The sequence below is a fragment of the Seriola lalandi genome, unplaced genomic scaffold (assembly GCF_002814215.2).
Source record: "Seriola lalandi dorsalis isolate HSWRI2012SDOR001 ecotype SW California unplaced genomic scaffold, Sedor1 jcf7180002054465, whole genome shotgun sequence".
In the NCBI taxonomy this organism is placed as follows: Eukaryota; Metazoa; Chordata; class Actinopteri; order Carangiformes; family Carangidae; genus Seriola; species Seriola lalandi.
The window spans coordinates 423,363-443,935 of NW_019525018.1; the positions used below are offsets into that span (position 1 = coordinate 423,363).

General features: G+C 38.7%; 2 protein-coding genes across 2 annotated transcripts; both read left to right on the plus strand.

The window, feature by feature from the left end:
• Nucleotides 1-939: 939 nt before the first annotated feature.
• Nucleotides 940-10,227, plus strand: LOC111658754 (putative E3 ubiquitin-protein ligase HERC3). Its single transcript, XM_087175389.1, has 22 exons — nucleotides 940-1,426; nucleotides 1,534-1,654; nucleotides 1,817-1,893; nucleotides 2,501-2,722; nucleotides 2,927-3,018; nucleotides 3,516-3,646; nucleotides 3,881-4,005; nucleotides 4,104-4,299; nucleotides 4,446-4,505; nucleotides 4,883-4,988; nucleotides 5,208-5,403; nucleotides 6,109-6,257; nucleotides 6,400-6,516; nucleotides 6,646-6,744; nucleotides 6,898-7,062; nucleotides 7,278-7,418; nucleotides 7,525-7,691; nucleotides 7,795-7,852; nucleotides 7,968-8,038; nucleotides 8,656-8,839; nucleotides 8,977-9,079; nucleotides 9,551-10,227. The coding sequence occupies exons 1-22, from the start codon at nucleotides 1,201-1,203 to the stop codon at nucleotides 9,760-9,762; spliced, it is 3,018 nt and encodes a 1,005-aa protein (XP_087031515.1). The 5' UTR covers nucleotides 940-1,200; the 3' UTR covers nucleotides 9,763-10,227.
• Nucleotides 10,228-11,092: 865 nt separating this feature from the next.
• On the plus strand, nucleotides 11,093-20,307 carry LOC111658745 (putative E3 ubiquitin-protein ligase HERC4). Its single transcript, XM_087175390.1, has 23 exons — nucleotides 11,093-11,356; nucleotides 11,452-11,584; nucleotides 12,351-12,427; nucleotides 12,558-12,779; nucleotides 12,873-12,964; nucleotides 13,340-13,470; nucleotides 13,903-14,027; nucleotides 14,230-14,306; nucleotides 14,411-14,529; nucleotides 14,669-14,728; nucleotides 14,815-14,920; nucleotides 15,011-15,206; nucleotides 15,832-15,974; nucleotides 16,081-16,197; nucleotides 16,317-16,415; nucleotides 16,597-16,758; nucleotides 16,869-17,003; nucleotides 17,186-17,355; nucleotides 17,495-17,555; nucleotides 17,697-17,767; nucleotides 18,333-18,516; nucleotides 18,635-18,734; nucleotides 19,581-20,307. The coding sequence occupies exons 1-23, from the start codon at nucleotides 11,176-11,178 to the stop codon at nucleotides 19,799-19,801; spliced, it is 2,982 nt and encodes a 993-aa protein (XP_087031516.1). The 5' UTR covers nucleotides 11,093-11,175; the 3' UTR covers nucleotides 19,802-20,307.
• The last annotated feature ends 266 nt before the right edge of the window (nucleotides 20,308-20,573 follow it).

The window sequence follows — 20,573 nt, forward strand, 5'->3', positions numbered from 1 at the left end:
TACAATTAAAATACTTGTTTGGAAACTTACTGTGATATAGTGATGAAGTAATGAGGAACCAAGTAATGTAAGGGTTAAAAAAGCCTGTTTAAGCTGAGAAATGTGTCAACAGATGTATCTTAGTTTAGCAGCACATGCTTGTAAAAAACAAACTAGTTAGCTTTAACTAGCCTTCTGTTAAATGCTCAAATGTCAGTTATATTGCAACACTAAGTGACTGATGTATAATTAACAGGGTGGGGACCAACATGGTTGAGTATTTACAAAACATAGAGACTAATCGACTAATTCCCACACAGTTTGTGCCTTGCGGATGAGATGACGTCATACCAGCCCTTCACCATGGAAACAGGCTCTTTGCTGATGGTTGTAGATTTTAGTTTTCATGTTTCAAGGCTTTTTCTCTAGGGTGAGGTGTATTGTAAATTATGTACACTTGTATTCATGCATGATGACTTGTTTTGGCGTGAAAATTGTAAAATGTCATTAAATGCACTCGTTTTGTAAAGTGTGTGTTTACATGATTATGGGAACAACAACGATACACAACAATAATTGTTATGTAATACACTGTTAGAATTAAAGCAATGAGACAGGTAATAACCCACTGTGAGTAATGTCACCCAACAATAGAGTTAATTACAGTCACTAGGTTGGGTGAAATGAACAATTCACCATTTTGGGTTAAAGGGTAAAACACAGCGCGTGTTGTGTCACATATTTACCTGGCGGTGGCGTTTGTTTGTTTATTTGTTTATTAAAGTTTAAGATGGGGTAAAAATAAAAATAATAATAATCCAAACAGTGTTTTTAGAGTAAGACTCACCTGCACATTCAACAGCAGATGAAAAATGAATGGTAACGCTTGCAAATTATGTTGTTAAAGATATACAACACCACGAAATCTTCATAAAAACACGTATTGCGCTATTCACGAAAAAAAAAAAAAAAAAGCCGAGTCAATCGTTCAGTTTCACTTTTATTTTCCTGACTTTAAGCCGGTAACACATCACCTGACCGTGTGTGTCGGTGTGTCACCGGGCTGTAGTTTCGTTTCACCCCGTGTTATTTGTTATTTGTTTAGGTTTTGTTTCCAGTCGCTCACAGCTGAGCTTTGCTTCCAGTTTAAGTTTCGTTTCCGGACTTGACAGCTGCGCTTTAAGAATCAGCTGACGGTGCCCACGAGGCACCATAACAAACATGTTCACCTGGGGAGAGGACTGTCAGCGCGGCTTCTGGCTGAAAGACTCCTGCTCAGGTAGCGACGGTGAACCGGAGGATGGAGTTCACTTCTTAAACTTGAGTTACCGCATCCGGGATCTGTCGGCAGGTCACAGTGTGCTCGCTTTTGTCAAAACTAATGGAAATGCGTTCATCATTCGCACGAATGAGAGCAACGATGGGAGAAGAGTCAGAGGGAAACAGAGTGAGCATCAGTCTTATGTTCTGTCTCTGCTTGTTTTTTCCTTTTTTTTTTTTTTTGCATTTATGCTGACATCAACTGATGTGTCCCTGTGGTTTGTGTACCGACAGAGTTCGTGAAGTGTAAGGAGAAGATTCAGGCTGTGAGTTGTGGTGATGATTTGGTCACACTGCTGTCTGACAGAGGCACAGTTTTCAGTGTGGACACAACTCGTCCCCCTTTCACCCCAAGGTAAACACAAACAAAAGTTTACACGCTTAGATTTTGTAACAAAATGGTGCAAAATGTCAGATATTTTGGATTTTATTTCATCACTTGTCTTACAGTATGTAGCATCCTAATTTGTTTTCATCCACATCAGCTCGGTTCTTTTCTGTTTTCCTGTCCTCTCAGACCGCTGGAAGCTTTCTGCAGCGTACCAGTTTCTCAGGTTGCTTGTGGGAGCCAGCATTCAGTTGCTCTGACTAAAGGTACAGTAACATGTACAGCAAACCGCTGCTAATGTACAAGCTGAAGGGGGGAAAAAAAATCAGTCCATTCAAATTACATTAAGAAAAACATCTGTTCAACAAGTTTTGAGATATCTGAGATTTCTGACCCCACTGTGGGGGGAAAAATTAGGATAATTATAATTATAGATGCATTTCATTTGTGCTGCTCACAGTATATTGTGCATGTAATTTTATTTATTTTTATGTGTCAAGGTAATTATTGCATGAAATTTGGATGAAACAACCCTCATTACTACTACATGAGTAGCCACTTAGGCCTATTCAATCATAAACAACAAAACACAATCAAAACTAAAACCCTTCTTCAGGAAACAAAGCCCATGTCTGACAACAAATGTTAGTCTTGCATATTTTTTATTTTATTATCGGGCTCTCCACCCTCCCAAAATACATAGGATGTCACCAATGCATTTTAAAGGTGACATATATGGTAGAACCTTTTTCTTAATTGTGGTTTGAAGAAAAAAGTCCAGGGTTGAGATATGTCATCACAGTGTCTGAGAAAACAGATTTCACTTGTGAAGAGTGAACTGGAGCCGACAGAGTCGTGCTGATTTCCCCACAGATGGTCAGGTGTACGCATGGGGTCAGGATTCCAGGGGCCAGCTGGGTCTGGGGAAGATGAAGACCGGCGCCAACTCACCCCAACTCCTCCGATCTCTGTCAGCAATCCCCCTGGTTCAGGTCGCTGCAGGGGGAGAGCAGAGCTTCGCCCTCTCTGTCTCTGGAGGTGTGTTCGGCTGGGGCAGAAACGACCGTGGACAGCTCGGCCTGGGAGACACAAGAGGTGCTGCACAGTTTCACTTTACATTTTAAGCTATACTGTATGTATTTACATAAACATCAAGGTAAAACTGCAATGAGTTTTTTCCTTTTACACACCTTTTTAAAGGTGAATTATACAAGCAATAACAACACTATTAGGATTTAAATCTATAGAACATACTATTCCCATGGCATGTAAACATGGATGTTCATTTCTTTTCTACAGACAAACATACACCAACTCCTGTTCACAGCCTGAACAAGAAGAAGACGATTCACATTTCCTGTGGAAAGGATCACACTGCCGTTCTGACAAAGGTAAGTCAAAAAAGGCTGGTAACAAAACGCGTTTGCTTTCAACCAGGGGGCGCCTCAGTGGCTCACCTGTTAGAGCACGCACCACATAGGTGTAGTCCTAACCGCAGCGCCCATGGGTTGCCGCATGTCATCCTCTCTCTCTCTCTCTCTCTCTGTCTGTCTCTCTCTCTCTCTCTCTCTCCGTATAGAATAAAACAATTGCTATTGAACACTTCATAAAGAAAACTATTCTAATTTACTTACCAAATGAGAGCCTTATGCAGATGGAACGAGGGAATAGGTCCCTATAGTGAAAATATTCATATACAATGTTAAAAAGCAAATTTTTTCAATTCAGTTAATCCGTACATTTTCACCAGTCTTTAGATATCAGCTTAGAAAATGTTCCTCTCAAAAAGTCTTGACGTCAGTTTTATTAATTGATATGAACAGTTAAATCTCTTATCAGCTGATTTTCTGTGGGACTTTAACCTGTTGCTGTCTGGTTGTTTTCTCAGGATGGTGCAGTGTTTACATTTGGCTCCGGTCAATATGGGCAGCTTGGGCACAACTCATTCAGGGATGAACTCCATCCTCGTCTTGTTGCAGAGCTCTTGGGGGCAAAGGTCACCAAGATTACATGTGGACGGTACCGTATACCTATCTTGTTTATACTGCAATAAGTCTGTGCCTGTTTGGCTCATTATCTTGAACTGCTTATCAGCAACTTAACAGTGACACCCAAAAATTACCATTACTTTATTATCAGATATTGCAGGAGGCCTGGAACCGGCTGAAGTGAAAACTACGAAAAGAAAAGTAGTGCATCTATGTCTATCTGTGTCTCTGATGATGTGCTATTTGTCTTACATTATCTACTCAGACATCACACATTAGTGTTGACAGACTCCAAGAAGGTGTACGCCTTTGGGTGTAGAGAGCAAGGGCAGCTGGGACACGGAGACGAGAGTCATCCGTCGGTGCCGCTACCTGTTCAACTGCCACAAGGTAACTACATTTCTGGTATAAGTGAAATCAACTAATAAGGGCTTAATTAAGTGATGTATGAAAGAGTCGACATTGTTACTCATTACTTATAATTTCAGACAGAGGAGATGGTCCCAAAATTAGAAACATCTTCGCAGGAGGAAACTGTTCATTTGCAACATGCACGTGTGATGAGGAAGTTCACGAGGAGTCGAACACCGACAGTATCAGTAACGAAACACAACATGGTCTTGATGACATGATTGACAAATGGATCACTGAATGTGATCCAAAGACATGGAAAAAGATAAAACAGTAAGTATAAAGCAGTTGTTCATTTCCTCCAGTTCTAATCAGTTTGTTGAATAGCCTGATGTTTTGTGACTGATTATTCATTTGGAGCCAAAGCTTTTAACACTGTTTTCTCATTGCAATGGATTAAAAATGTAAATTGTTCACAGGGAAATCCACAGGAGTTTTTCCTCTGCATCCTGTTTGAATAAAAGCTTCCTCGAGCAAAGGTAAACACAGTACCTCTATGCACGATCATCACTTCTTATCTGGTGAATTATAACATTGACTTTTCAGCCATGCTAGCAGCGTGGCCCTAGGGATGGCCGATATAAGATGGCACTTTGTGTTTCCTCCGCCCCTTTTGATCCAGACTGAAATATCTCAACAACTGTCGGATGGATTGTGATTAACTAGGGGGCTCAGCTACACGAGTGTTTAGTCCTAATTAGCAAATGTTAGCATGCTAACACATTAAACTAATTAGATGAAACATTAAACAAACATTATACTTGCTAAACATGTTAGCATTTGTTGTGCTGAAGTAACAGTCTCACAAAGCTGCTTGCATGGATGTGGACTTAGTGTTTTTTCTTTGTCTTCTTAGCAAAGACAAACATTTCCAGACGTCAGCAAAGTACCCCGGCTTGAACTTGTCACGTGCACGACGTGCTTTCAAGAAACTGGTCAAGAAGGAGGATGTTTTGGCAGAGGTATGTAACTGAGTTGCACAGTATGTACTGTTTAAAATGGCTTGCTGTGATTAAATATGTAATAATTACTCTCATAATATGATTTTAAAAAGCCTGCTGACTCGTCTGAGGCTTTTTAAAATGACCAACCAGCCCCAGTGTTTTCCTTCTAAGCACCTGTAACTACCTGAACCCAGTTTTTAGTGAGTGACCATTTGCAATCTTTTTTTACACGAACAGGTAGAGGCTGCGATCCTGCACTTGCTTCTATCCTTTAATAAGAGACCGGTGGGAGTGGAGGGCTTGAGGATCTTCCTACTTCTCAATGAGCTTCTGTATGTGATCCAGAAATGCAAACGGCAAAAGAGCACCAAGCTCGCAGAGGCGGTCGCTGCTGCAGTACTGGGCTTGCCTCCTGTAAGCCTTCAGGTCATAGGTAAATAATAATATCTTTATTTTTTTATCTCATTTTTAATAAGATGTAGTACGTTAAAGTTACAATCCTTCAGATTTTCATGAACTCAAACTCCGTTTTGGATATTATTTATTGTCTGCTTATGCCAATGTATTTTACTTTCAGTGATTACCTTTCTTTAGAACAGGATTTATTAGTAGTGGCTGATTCTGCTGGATTCAGGTTGCCTACCTAAGCATGACAGACTCACACTGCATGTATGTAATCCAGCTCAATTTTTATCTCATTGATAACATAGTCAGTCTTTCCTGTTCAGTGTCTTTACACCATATCAGAGCTGTATTAAATTACTGCTAATGTAAATGGAATATTTCATATCGGTGTTGCTTTATTTTAAAAGCATTCAGCAGGCAGGAAATATGGTTCAAACATGGGTCCACAAAACAAGACGACAGCAACTTTAGACTTTCTCTGACATCAGATGAGTTTTAAATATTGCAGGGAGTAAACTGTCAACTGATAGATTAAGAGCTGCACGCTGCACATTATCAACTCCACATGAGAGTTACAAGCTGGTAACCACAGGCGTCACCAAATCAACCAGGACTGAAATCTTAAGGATTATAACTTTAATAGTTTTAAGGTACAGTATGTCCTTGATGTCTGCTCAGCTGTGAAATGCTCAATGGGATTTATGTTTGTAAATCTGCATGTTGTCTCCCTCAGGGGACTGGTTGTCTTCACTGTCGACCTCCACCATGGTTAGATATGTGAAGATGTGGAAGCAGTCCCTCTCAGTCATCCTGTCCTTTCAGCCTGTTCCTCGCAACTCTGGAGTCAGGAATCTGCTCCTAGTCCTCCAGTACATGTACAATGTGAGTATCAGTTTCTGTCACGCAGCATAATCCCACACCAGTAATCCTACTCAGGCTTACTACAAAATAGAGTTTTTTTACTTTGTTAAACCTTTCACTTAATAAAAAAAAAAAAAAAAAAAAAAACCCACTTGTTTTAAAGGTCAACAGCAGGATCCCAGAATCTCAAAGGATGCAGGAAAGCGATTTTTGTTTGTCTATTGACGAAGGGTTTCTTCAAGAGGACCTGCAGCTTTGGCGTTCACAGTTGAAACGCAAGGTAAAAACAAATATTGTTAATTATTTTCTGAGCTAAAACCATGAGCCTGTACATCATGGGTTTGAATCCACTTAATGATTTTTTTCTGTCACTTTTCAGACACTGTCTACTCATGTTTTTCTCTTTTAGAGTGCGCATGCTGAGCCACTTATCCTTTGCAGCTTTCCAATTGTGCTGGATCTGCAATCAAAGAAAGCAGTGTTTGACATGAATACATTTTACACTAACGTGAGTGAAGCCTTGAGCTGTGCCTCAGAACTAGCTTTCACACACAACACTGTCCGTGTTGTTGGTGTGTATCATTGGAGTGTGATGAAATAAAAATGTTCTCTGTGTCAAAAATGGTTAAATAAACTAAATGAAATCTTGATCTTATTCAAGGTTGAAGCAGTAAGTTACGCCGTCATGGATTTCTTAATGGAATTTGGATGCTTTCCACCATGTCCACAAGACGTGCTCTTTGTACTGGACCTGAGTCGAGCATCAGTTTTGGAGGACACCTTTGAACAACTTGCTGATCAGGAGGACTACAAGAGACCACTTATGGTAAACATGTAGTTTTGGTTTGATAAACATAGCATGACCAAAGTCACACTAAAATTGCATTATTTATTTATTATTTTTTTTTTAGTCTTTTACGTATTATGGATAGTTTCGTTGAGAGGCAACTTTTCTTTTACAGGAAAGCCCTGCTCTCTTTCACCCCTGGAAGCTTCCCGGTTTCAGCAAGAGAACTTAGTTTGTGCCCTTTTGTCTTCTAGGTCTTTTTTGATGAAAACCCTACAATTGATAATGTCTACAAAAAAGACTTTTTCTATGAAGTCTTTCACAAGATGGTGTCAGCCGAATCTGAGATGTTCATGTTCAATGACTCCACAACACTGGCATGGTTCCCCTCCACAGTAAGACTTTAGAATGAAACAGTATTATCTACCTATAACCTTATAAAAAATATACAGTAAATCTTCAATCCTATACTCAAGCAATTGTCTCCACCATCAACACCAGGCAACACAGGAGCACGAGAGGTACTTCCTGTTTGGGGTTCTATGTGGCTTGGCTTTGTGGAACCAGTGCATCATACACTTGCCCTTCCCAATGGTTCTGTTCAAGAAGCTGCTTGGTGTAAAGCCGTCACTGGAGGACATGATGGAGTTCAGTCCATGTGTTGGGAAGTAAGTAAATTTAAGTCACACTAATTTGTAGGTTTAGGTGCTGATTTTGCAGAGCTTACTGTAAATAGAGTTATCTTGAATATTATATTATTGTTATTTAAAGGAGTCTGCAGGACATCCTGGAAGACGATGACATAGACGACCTGGATATGTGTTTTTTAGTAGGTGGTCTTTAACATTAACTCATTTATCCTCTTTCTGATAACCACCTGACAGTCTGTTATTATTTCCCACAGCAGTTACATTACTATCTTTTTTTTTTTTTTTCCCTAAAAGATCACCTGGGATGGGACAGACGTTGACCTTGATCCTGAAAATCCTGAAAAGCCACTGACAAGTCAAAATAAGTAAGGAGCCCAAGATTTTTGTGACATTCTTGTATGTTGTGTCATTGACTATAATTTAAAGAAAATGTGAAATCAGCATTAATGTATGAGGACTCATTACTTTATAATTACACATGCACTTTAAATATGAAGTTTAAGTGTTGTCTCTCACTTGTACGTCTTTTTGGATAAAAGCCAAATGGGTACCACAAAATCTGGGGTGTCACATATAAGTACACCCTTTGCTCCACAGTTTTTCTGTGGTTATCTGACACCCAATAAAGTAAAGGGCAACTGCTATAGAGAGCTATAAAAAAAAAAAGAAGTCATTTATAATTGTGTATAATATAATTGTGCATCATCTTGAGAGAAATTAAAAAGATATATTATGTCTACTTTATATTATAATTATTTGACCAAGGGGAAGCATGTAAAAGAAAATAGGATAGGGCCCAGAACGGGTCCTTGAGGTACATCACAAGTAAGTTTCATAGAGAAGTAAATGAAGCTCCCAAGTTCCACAGAAAAATGTCTGGCATGAACCACTCTGGCATGAAATTAAGCAAAACAGAGCAGTTAATGATATGACAGATGTGTGCACTTAGTTGATGAATTAAATCTTTTTATCTGCTAAACAGGAAGGAGTTTGTGGATGCCTATGTAAACCATGCCTTCAACACATCAGTAGAGAGCATGTTTCGGGAGTTTAGGCGAGGCTTCTTCCAAGTGTGTGACCGGGACATAGTGAGGCTGTTCCGGCCAAATGAGCTGCATGAAGTGCTGGTGGGCAAAGACTTCCACGACTGGGAAAAGCTGAAAACGGTACAGTCCAATACAAGAGCTCTGCAGGGTCTTGTTTTTCTCCGCAGCTGTAACTGATTTATCACATACTCGTGTCCTTTATTTGAATACTTCACATATCAAATGTCATTATAATTTTTCTGTTTTACTGTAATTAGAACACAGCTTATGAGGGAGGGTACCATGTTGACCACCCCACCATACAGATGTTTTGGGAGGTGTTTGATGAACTAACTGAGGATCAGAAGAAAGCCTTCCTTTGTAAGTACTGTACCTTATTTTAACATACAAGAACATATTACTATTTCAATTTTGACATGAAAATTGAAATCATATTGCAAATGTACGAGACTAGACTTATATATTTTATATTATATATAAATCACTAAATCAAGGGAAAGCAACTTATCATTGGAATCGGTTATCAATACTGTTGTATTACCCACAGATAAAATATTTCAGTCTCGATGATTCATGAAGGTTTTTACATTTACTGTTCTGTACACTTGGTATCTGGTAAGTCGTTGTGAGAAAATGCACTTGCACAGTAGATGGTGTTTTAAGAGCAATGTTGGTCATTAAAAGAACTGTGCTCGTTAGCAGGAGCAATGATAGTAACATGTGACTGAACTGACCTTAGGGGAAGGAAGTACAAAGCTTTATACGAAGGATGTCTTAAAAATAAATCAATTAAAAAAGGATCTCACCCATTGCCATTTTTCCCTCCACTAGGGTTTCTGACGGGTTTTGAAAGGGTGCCTATTCTCGGCCTTGAGAACATCAAGATGATAATCAGGGGCTTACAAGTCGAGGACGTCTCTGCCGACCAGTACTACCCTCAGACACACACATGTTTCTCTTGCCTGGAGCTGCCCTTATACTCAACCAAGGAGATTATGCAAACCAGGCTGACAGAGGCCCTGAGCAACAACGGAAGACTGTGAAAATGATGGAGGGACGGTCCCTCAACCACTCAGTGTCTGTAATGATCAGAGTCTTAACATAGAGATATCACTTTTTAAATGGTGGACCAAAGACCTGGTGTAACAGTGTATTAGAAAAAATTCTTTATGATGATTTGTGGTGGGTGTATATAAAAAATTCATGCCTCATAGTGAAAATACTGATATAAATTGTGTACATATGTTGCAGGGAAATGATTGTATTGTTTTTTTTTTTGTTTTATGTTACGTTAAATGTGTAATATCTTTGGTTGAACAAGAAACTTTACAAAATAATTGCATACAGAAAAGCATAATCCTCTGCATTTGTACAAACTGTTCATGTTTGTTAATAGAACTATAATGTAAGAAAATAATTGTCATATGTAAATATTATACGGGAACAAAAAAAATACATTCTTTAGTGCATTTCAGTTGTAGAATAATATATTAAAATCTCAACCCATATACTTCTCTTTCGTCACTTCTTACCAGCGTGTGAGTGAGTGAGTGAGTGAGTGAGTGAGTGAGTGAGTGAGTGAGTGAGTGATTGAGGGAGTGAGTGCAAAGTGTGTTCCTGAAGACCACAGAGGTGGTTTTCAGTACTTTAGCAGGTGTGTATCTGTCTGGGGACGTATTTTGTCACCACTATATCAATCAATCAATCAATCAATCAAACTTTATTTGTGTAGCACTTTTTGTACAGGTTGGTTCAGTTTTGCTTCACAGATGACTGATAAGCTAAAAAGGAAAAGGACAAATCAAGTAAGAAAGTTGACAATAAGATGCAATAAAATAGATTTAAAAAGCTATAATATCATTAGCAAACAAAAAAAAATCATAAAATGAATAAAACAACAGATTAAATCAAATACAATAATAAGAGAATAGGTTAAATAGAATAAAATACAATTTAGAATATAATTACAATAAAAATAAGTGAATAAAATAATTGATAACTCCATAGTTTCACAACCGTGTAAGATAGGAACACAAATCTTTACAGTGTACGTGAGATCAAAATAAAGGCCGAGGACCAATGGGGGAATGGACATGAGGAGCTTTTTTCTAAGAGACAGGTGCACAGTTTTTTTTTTTAGAAGTAGAAATAGATAGAGCTTTTCAACCAACCAACCCTGAGTTATATTTTCCTGTTTAGTATCATTTTTTAGTAACTATAATAACATCATCATCCAAATACCGTCATATAATGACAAGTGCAATCAACTCCAGTTTCACTTTCGTTTTTCTTTTCGCTTCAATTGTAATAAACTTCCGACTCGCTGGGCGTGTTAGTCTGTAAGTTTTGTTTTCCTTTGGTCACAGCAGCTAAATGAGCCAATCAAGAGCCGCCTCTGACTGATAAAGCTGAATCATAAAAACCCGAGGTCGGTTGGTGAGAGGCACTTTACGAAAATGTTTTCTTGGGGCGAGGAGCGTCACCAGGGCTTTGGCTTGAGCGGAGACTCAAATATCGCAACCGAGGATGGAGTTCACTTCTCAGACCTCAGTTACCACATCAGGGATCTGTCAGCAGGTCACAGTGTGCTCACTGTCGTCAAAACTAATGGAGAAGTGTTTATCATTCGCACAAATGGTGAGTCTTATATTCCCATCTCTATGTATTTAACGTCAGGTGAAGGAGGGAAGTTTGACTGATCAGCACCTGCTGTGTTTCTGTGGTTTGTGTAGGTTTACTTACAGAGTTGTTGGGGTGTAAGGAGAAGATTCAGGCAGTAAGTTGTGGTGATGATTTGGTCACACTGCTGTCTGACAGAGGCGCAGTTTTCTGTGTGGACTCAACTCACACTCCTTTCACTCCAAGGTAAGAACAAAGTTTTGTAACTAAGTGCAAATTGGAGTATTTTGAATAATGAGATTTTGTTTTTGTTTTTTTTGATCGGCAGTTGAATTCATTGTACACCGTAAAATGTGACAAGTTGATCTTACTTTAAAAAAGTTTCCTTAAAATGTAATTGTGTTTACTTCATTTTATGAAGTCGTTGCAACTAAAAAATACAACTAAAGTTAACTTCCTCTTAAATGGTAGCGACTTAAGTAAAACAAGTTAGTCTGACTTGTGTGGGAAAGTTGTGTTTACTCAGTAGAGTTTAGGAAACTGATTGCCTTGGATAAATCAAGTAAGCACAACAAAGAATGATAGGTTCACAGGATTGTTTTTATATTTAAAAAAAATAACATTTTGAGCATTTTAACTAAAGACCAATGTATGAATTAAAAAAAAGTACCCAATGAAACAAATCTATTTCTAATCGCGACAAAGTATTCAATTTATGCCTGCAAACACATTACCCCAGAGCATGCTGGGACACTCCACCCACATCCCGAATAAAAACTCCAGGAACACAAAGTTACGAGTCCAGTTTACTTACGTGAACTTAGTTTCATACCTTCTTCAGGCAAAAACAGTACATTACTCACATTACACGAGTTGAATCAACAGGATAGTGAGAAATAAGTAAACTACACTAATGTAATTCAAGTCAGCACAGGTATTACTTTTTACAGTGTAGCCGGCTCTGATCATTTCTGAACACGTGTCTAAGCGATGTTTGTTTCTGTTGTTTCAGCACTCCCAAAGCTCTGTGTAACATACAAGTATCTCAGGTTGCTTGTGGGAGCCAGCATTCAGTTGCCCTGACCAAAGGTACAGTAACATCTACATTAAACTACTGCTAATATACAAGCTCGACAACGTGATTGTAAAAGTCCAACAGTGCCTTTAGGTGATGGTCCAAGTCATAATGATAATTATAATGATGGTGATTTCCCCACAGATGGTCAGGTGTACACATGGGGTCAGGATTCCAGGGGCCAGCTGGGTCTGGGGAAGGTGAAGACCGACGCCAACTCACCCCAACACCTCCGGTCTCTGTCAGCAATCCCCCTGGTTCAGGTCGCTGCAGGGGGAGAGCAGAGCTTCGCCCTCTCTGTCTCTGGAGGTGTGTTCGGCTGGGGCAGAAACGACCGCGGACAGCTCGGCCTGGGAGACACAACAGGTAAAAAAAAACAAAACACTTATATACATGTACATGTACTGTATGTATTTATACCTTAACATGTAAATCTGACGTTTGATATCTTTTCTACAGACAGACATACACCAACTCCTGTTCACTACCTGAACAATAGGAAAATTATTCACATTTCCTGTGGAAAGGATCACACTGCCGTTCTGACAAAGGTTAGTCTTAACACTCTCATGTTGTAAGAAAAGAAAAAATACACAAGTAAACACTTGGAACTTACTCGATAAATGATACTGAAATGATGGAACATGTTTTGAATGATCTCTGGTGAAAATGTTTAGTTTAAGTAAATGACATAATGTTTGTAACATGATAGATATCAGTGCAGAAATGTATTTTAATTAAAAATTTCAGCAGAAAAAATGCAAAAAACAATCAGTATCATGAGCCAATCAGTAATCAGCCATTAGTATATCAATAATATTTACTGTCCACTGACACACTTATACTCACATGCTGACTTTGTGATGTAAATGGAAGTATAACAACAAGTGGTGCTTTAACTGTAGGTGTCTGGTTGTTCCCTTCAGGATGGTGCAGTGTTTACATTTGGCTCTGGTCAATATGGGCAGCTTGGGCACAACTCATTCAGGGATGAACTACGCCCTCGGCTTGTTGCAGAGCTCTGGGGGGCAAAGGTCACCAAGATTGCATGTGGACGGTACAGTACAGTTCTAAAACAATTACACAGAGACATTTCAGCTCGTTACTGGTGCAGTTTCAGCAATGATCTGAATTACTTTTCTTCCAACTGCGACTGTGTTTACTTACAAATGCCAACGTGGAATATTAACCTCTCAGGATCATTCACACACTTCCAGCTGACACAGACACAGCGCTAATGAAACGTAGCTTGGCTGCGTGAGTTGTTATTGAATGTCAATCTATAAACCTTAACATTGTGAAAGAAGTTGTCAGTGTCACAACAAGTTTCATCTACCAATAGAGAGATTAGTACACTAGCTGTAGTCTGGTGAAATAAATTCTTGGAGGCTACAAAACATTTGAAAAAGAAACTTTGTTGACATAAAAAATATAAGCCTGAAGATCAAAAACTGTCTGACAGTCTTAATATTTCTTTTTTCTCAATCAGGCATCACACATTAGTGCTGACACACTCCAGGAGGGTCTACTCCTTCGGGCGTGAGGAGCAAGGGCAGCTGGGACACGGAGAGGAGAGTCATCCATCTGTGCCACTACCTGTTCAACTGCCGCAGAGTAAATACAGCTTACAGTTTGTGTGCAAAATACAAGGCTCAAAATCAATAGTTGAAACAACTGTAGCAGACAAACCTTGTCACAGAAGAAGATGGATAATATAAGCCCTAACGCCTTCTTCCGAATACCTACTGCATGTTTGAACATTCCTCGGAGGATAAGATTAAGGATAGAAGTAACTTTTATTCGATTATTATTCCAGATCTCGGCGATGGTCCCAAAATAGGAAACATCTACGCAGGAGGAAACTGTTCTTTTGCAACGTGCATGTCTGACAAGGTGCGAACACAGACACTTACAGTTCACACCCTAATGATTCCTTCACCCCAGTTAAGTTATTTTCCTGAACCAAACATGAACTCTTCTTCTTGTTTATTCCTCAGGACATTCAAGGAGGGTTGAACACAGACACTACGAACAATGTGACACATCACTCTCTTGACGGGATGATTCACAGATGGACGTCTAAATGTGACTCAAAATCACGGAAAAAGAGAAATCAGTGGGTATAATGGAGAACCAGTTATTTTTCTCTCAATATGTATTTAATTTGTCCAGTGTTTTTGTTTCTGTTATTTAGCTCCAAAGCCATTAATACTGTATCCTCAGTGTTATTGACTAACCATATGAAACCTTCACAGGCAAATCCACAGGATGTTTTCCTCCGCTTCCTGTTTGAATCAAAGTTTTCTGGACCGAAGGTAAATGCAGAATTTTTGCACATAATCATCACTAATTAGTTTCTGTTTAATTACAATACATTTACATGTGCTTTTTGTCTCGTTAGCAAAGATAAACATTTCCAGACCTCATCAAAGGACTGCGGCTTGAACTTGTCTCTTGCACAACTTAACTTTGAGAAGCTGGTGAAGAAGGATGCTGTTTGGACAGAGGTATGAAACTGAAATGTGATTGTATGTTAGTTATCTTCTCTGTGATTAAGTTAGTTGTAGTTCAGATAGTAAATTATATTTTGTCAACAGGTTGAAGCTGCTGTTCTGCAGTTGCTTCCTTCTCTTGATGGGAATCCGGTGGGAGTGGAGGGGCTGAGGGTCTTCCTGCTTCTCAATGAGCTGCTGCATGTGAAACAGAAACAGATCCTGCTCCCGAGCACAGACCTGGCCGAGGCCGTGGCTGCTGCCTTTCAGAGACTGTCTCCCGAAAGCCTCCAGGTCATAGGTACAGTGAGATATAACTGTTTGAAATCTTTGCATGTTTGAGAGGCTTCATTTTTCATTAATCGTAGAATCGTGTAAAAGTGTGATCCGCCAACCTCCAGTACGGTCTGTGTTCTTAATACTTTTCTAAAGCCAAATGACTTTTCGTGAAATATAGTGTGGTTGAGGAGGAGAGGACGCGCTTTGCTGTTGCAGAGCTGTTAGTGTTGTTGTCATGTTTTCCAAACACCCTATATATTCTGTAACCGTGTTGTATAACACCTCAGACCAGTGTCTGCACTTGAGACATTATTGTAATAAGCTGTGTCCTTGAATAGAGTCTGAAATGTGCCAATCACACACCTGTTGAATTTTTCCAGAATATAAACGGTTAATTGTACGTATGAATTAAGAATTAAAATACATAAATAAATGCTTTTAGAATAATATTGGTTAAAGTAGCAGATAAATGTAAACTGACGCATTAGTAATTGGGTAACAAAAAAGTCAAATTTAAAAGCATATTGGAAAATTAATCTTGTGAATCTCTTAAAATTTCATTATAATTCAATTTCAAATATATTTATAGAAGTAATTAAATTCTCACCGGCATTAATAATTACAAATCTGCATGTTGTCTTCCTCAGGGGACTGGTGGTGCTCGCTCCCGGTCTCCACCATGGTTAGATATGTGACGGTGTGGAAGCAGGCTCTCTCGCTGTCCATTCGGCCTCTTCCTTACAACACTGGAGTCATAAATCTGCTACTCGTCCTCCAACACATGTACAATGTTAGTATCACTTGTCTTTTATCTCCTGTGAGTTTCAAACCGTACCAAATGTAACCACGACACACCCTATCTATAAAAAAATGTTCTTAATATTCCTGCTTTAAAGGCCAACAACAGGAGAGCAAGATGTACAAGAATCCCAGAAAAAACGTACTGTTTGGGGATTAACCAGGAAATTCTTACAGAAGACGTGCTTCTGTGGCGCTCAACCTCAAAAATCCAGGTACAAATAGAGTCTCAGGATGTCAGTCAAGTAATTCCCTCCTCTCTCTCAGTTTTTATATAGTTTTCATATAGTGTTCATTCATTTAAAAAGAAAAACTGAGTATGCTCTTTTTGCAGGATGTGAATTATCAACCAACTAGCCTGTGCAACTACCCGTTTGTGATGGATCTGAAGTCAAAGAAAATGGCTTATGACATCGATGCAGAACTCATACGGGTAACTTAAGCCTGGAACTGTCCAATAAATCAGTTTTTATCATGTTGTGCAGTTTGTGTCATGTGCCTGTCCTGATCCACAAACTTACAGTATATGCATTAGTTATCTAATTTTATGTGTAATGTGAAACGGGTTGCAATTTGGGACCATTTTTAAAATGACATTTTGAATTGTATTATAGAGCGAACACCAGGTAATGTTACCTGGCCCTTATGGATGGGTTGTCCAGCCTGAATCTTACTTCGGACTAAAGCTGAAGCGAGCTTCTCTTTTGAAGGGAGCCTTCAGTCAGCTGGCTGCTGCTGCTGCTGCAGATCACAGTGTCTTCAAGAAGTGGCTTGTGGTAAATACTTAATGTTGACCTGATGGTTGAAGCATTACCAAATAATTTTGTAGTTATTTTTTATCTTAGCTTCTATCTAAAAGGAAGAATTGTGACTTTGTGTCTCCCAGGTGTATTTTGATGAGGACCCAAAGATCACAGATGTCTACAAAAGAGACTTTTTTCACCACTTGTTTCATAAAATAGCTAAAACTGGGATGTACGTGTTCAATGACTCCGAAAGGGTGGCATGGTTCCCATCCAAAGTAAGTCTTTCGACTTTGAACCTCGTACAGCAACATTTCTAACCATGGACTCAGGATTGTCTGTATTTACTGGATTTCTTCTCTTGATGTTAAGCAGTAATGCCACAATATGCAATTTCAGTTCATTTCTATTCAAGCAATCAATTTCCAGAGATTTATTATTTCTACTTTTATCAATGCAGACAACAAAGAAGAACAAGAATAAATTCTTCCTGTTTGGGGTTCTGTGTGGACTGGCCTTGTACAACCAGAGTATCATATACTTGCCCTTCCCACTGGCGCTGTTCAAGAAGCTGCTTGGCGTTGAGCCGACACTGGAGGACATGATGGAGTTAAACCCATCTGTTGGAAAGTAAGACATTTTAAATTTAAATACAAATTTATGGTTTTGCATTGTGCCGTCTGGAAAGTCACAATATATTAATAATAATATAATAACAGTAAGTAAATAAACATTTATGTTAATATAACTCTTTAATATATTTTTTAAGGACACTGCAGAATGTGTTGGACTATGACGATGACCTGGAGGACCTGGGCATGTCTTTTCAGGTTGGTGTTTTACTCTAAAATATGGCCAGTAATCGATCTCATTAATAATAATCTTTCTTACAGTATTACATTATTTTTTCAGAGATACCATAATCGCTTTCTTTCTTTCTTTCTTTAATTTCTTTAATAACTGATTTACAGATCCAATGTGATGGGACAGATGTTGAGCTTGATCCCCAAAATCCTGGAAAGCCAGTGACAAGTCAAAATAGGTAGGTAACTCTATATTTACTGTATATCTGGAAGGAGCAATATCAATAATATATTTCAATAGTTGGGGCCTTGATGCAAACATTAAATATAATAAACCAACACTGAATTTAATTAAAACTTAATGTATAATATTTGATAATCATTCAATCACCTCGAAAAGCAAACTCATGATAAATGATATTGAAAATGAAGGAGTGTCTGAAATTACATTTGTATTAGATGCATAGAAACTATGCTGGAAGCCACATATAACTTATATTAAAGCAAAAATACCAAAGTCAATTTCTATAATATATGAAGTCAAAGATCTCTAAATCAAGTGTGTTTGTTTGTTTTCATGTTGCCTTTTGAGGTTAAACATCATGTATTATTAAAAGTATAGACTATAAGCTGTAGTTTCAGCCTACACACATTTGGACCTGTAGAAATATTTGAATTTGTGTATTTATACTAATCTATTAATTCTATATCTATACAAACAAGCTAAATCCTGTATGTGACCTGCATCTAAAGCAGCTCTGACTCTGATGTTTTGGTGGATTAAAACGTTTATCTGCTAAACAGGAAGGAGTTTGTGGATGCCTACGTGACTCATGTCTTCAACACATCAGTGGAGAGTGTGTTTCAAGAGTTCAAGCGAGGCTTCTTCCTGGTGTGTGACTGGGATTTTGTGAAGCTGTTTCGGCCAGAGGAGCTGCAGGGAGTCCTGGTAGGCGACGATGTCTATGACTGGGCGAAGCTCAAACAGGTACAGTCGGCAAAAAGGCCCTTCGTGTTCTAGTTTTCTCTGCAGCAGATTTCCCACATCCCAACGTGTTTGATTTGACCACGTCCGAGAATCTGAATGTTTTTGTCACCTCCTTTAGAACACAGTTTATGAGGGGTACCACAATCGCCACCCCATCATACAGATGTTTTGGGAGGTTTTTGATGAGCTAACTGAAGAACAGAAGAAAGATTTCCTTCGTAAGTACTGAACCAAATCTTAAGAGCTTTTCCATGTTGAAACCTATAGACTCTTATACTGATATGTTAGGATGCATCGTAAAACTGAACAAAACTGTCAACTGTGCCAAACCATACTTTAACAAAAATCTCATACTGCTTTGTAGCATATCGAGTCGCCGCATGCAAAACAAAAAGTGGCTCGATCTCTGTCAGATCATGTAGGCAGCGTGTCTCCACACATGCTGGTTTCATTATAGGTAGAAAAGTGCAATTGCTTTCAGAGTTTTTGAAATAACGTGTACACTATCTGTGCACGGCAGCTAGAGAGTGGTTAATGGTAGGCAGCAGAAACACTTGGTGGTATGGTATGATTAGGGAAACATTAGTTGTGGGTTTGAGACAGGATGCAATTTCCAGCATGAAAGTGAGATATACTCATCCACCAACTTAATCTCCCACGGCTGCATTAAGCTAGTTGAAGGACCCAGGGCAAAAATGAGCTGCTGGGCCCCCCACTAACCCACCATTAACATGTCGTCCCATACTACCCAGGGGCAGCTGCCTACTTTACCTGATTGGCTGTATGAGCTCCTCACCCTCACTTTCTCATATACATAATGAAATGCCCTCATTGTTAACATCATTAGTTTCCTGTGCTTGAAAAGTTGTAATAGTTGTTTGTATGAGGTGAACGAGTCAAAAGTAAATATATTATAATTTATTATGATTATTATTAGTTATCTTTCACCCATCCATATAAATAAATAAATAAATAAATAAAGCAGATGATTCTGAAGAATAAAAAGGTGAACAACAAAAAGTAACTTGAAGATTCCTACTTCTCCCTTCGCTGGTCTTCTTCAGTCTTCCTGACTGGTTTTAGGAAGGCTCCTATTCTCGGCATGGACCAGATCCACATGAGGGTTCAAGTCAAGCAAATCTGGGACGGCTCCCACGATCAGCACTGCCCCGAGTCTCTGACGTGTCACTCTATTCTGCAACTGCCCTTGTATTCAGCGAAGGGCATCATGCGAGACAAACTGATAGAGGCTCTGATGCCGAGGAGAGGATTCGAAAGGCTGTGATGAGTCAACAGCTGCTGGACAGGAGCGTGTACTGTACCTGTGCTGGGAAAGGCTGGACTTCATTTTTACTTTTGGATCAGCTTCCCTGCGCTACCTCAGGATAAAAAAAAAAACAAATAACTGTATTGTATAAACATGACTTGACACTATAACAGTGCACTTTAAAAAGATTGACCAAAAACAAGCATTTTCAGCCAAAAACTTTATTTCCTGTAATTTAACTTATGATCTAAGTTATTTATGCATATATCATGAGTTGTATATATTCTAAGGAAATTTTTTTATGTGGCACATTTTGTTTAGACCCAGATGAAATAAAAATATTAGTTTATTTTCCAGTTTATTGTGTACACCTTAATGAATCTAATGCAATACAACATTCCTGTAATAGATCTTATCCTTGTGAAGTTTACAAAGTTCTTTCTGATTCTGTGTGAGAAAAGTATTATTTCAACTGTAGGGTGATTTTTGAATCTTTGATTTGTATTAAATGGAGTGTGACAAAATGCTATTGTTATTTCTGTCGAATGAGCTGGAAGTTGTTTGTAAATCAGATTTAATCAGTAAGTTATCTATGTTGCTCTGTTTGGTGTCCTTGTTTTGCCATGGTTCTATTGTATATTCTGTTTTTACTTCACACTACGTAACTATCGTATTGAGTCAATTGAAAATAATCTGGCATTAGAAACACCTTTGTACAAAAACATGTAAAATATGTTTTTTGAAAATGATGGAGCAATAAAAATTTAATATTCATCACATGTGTCATCTG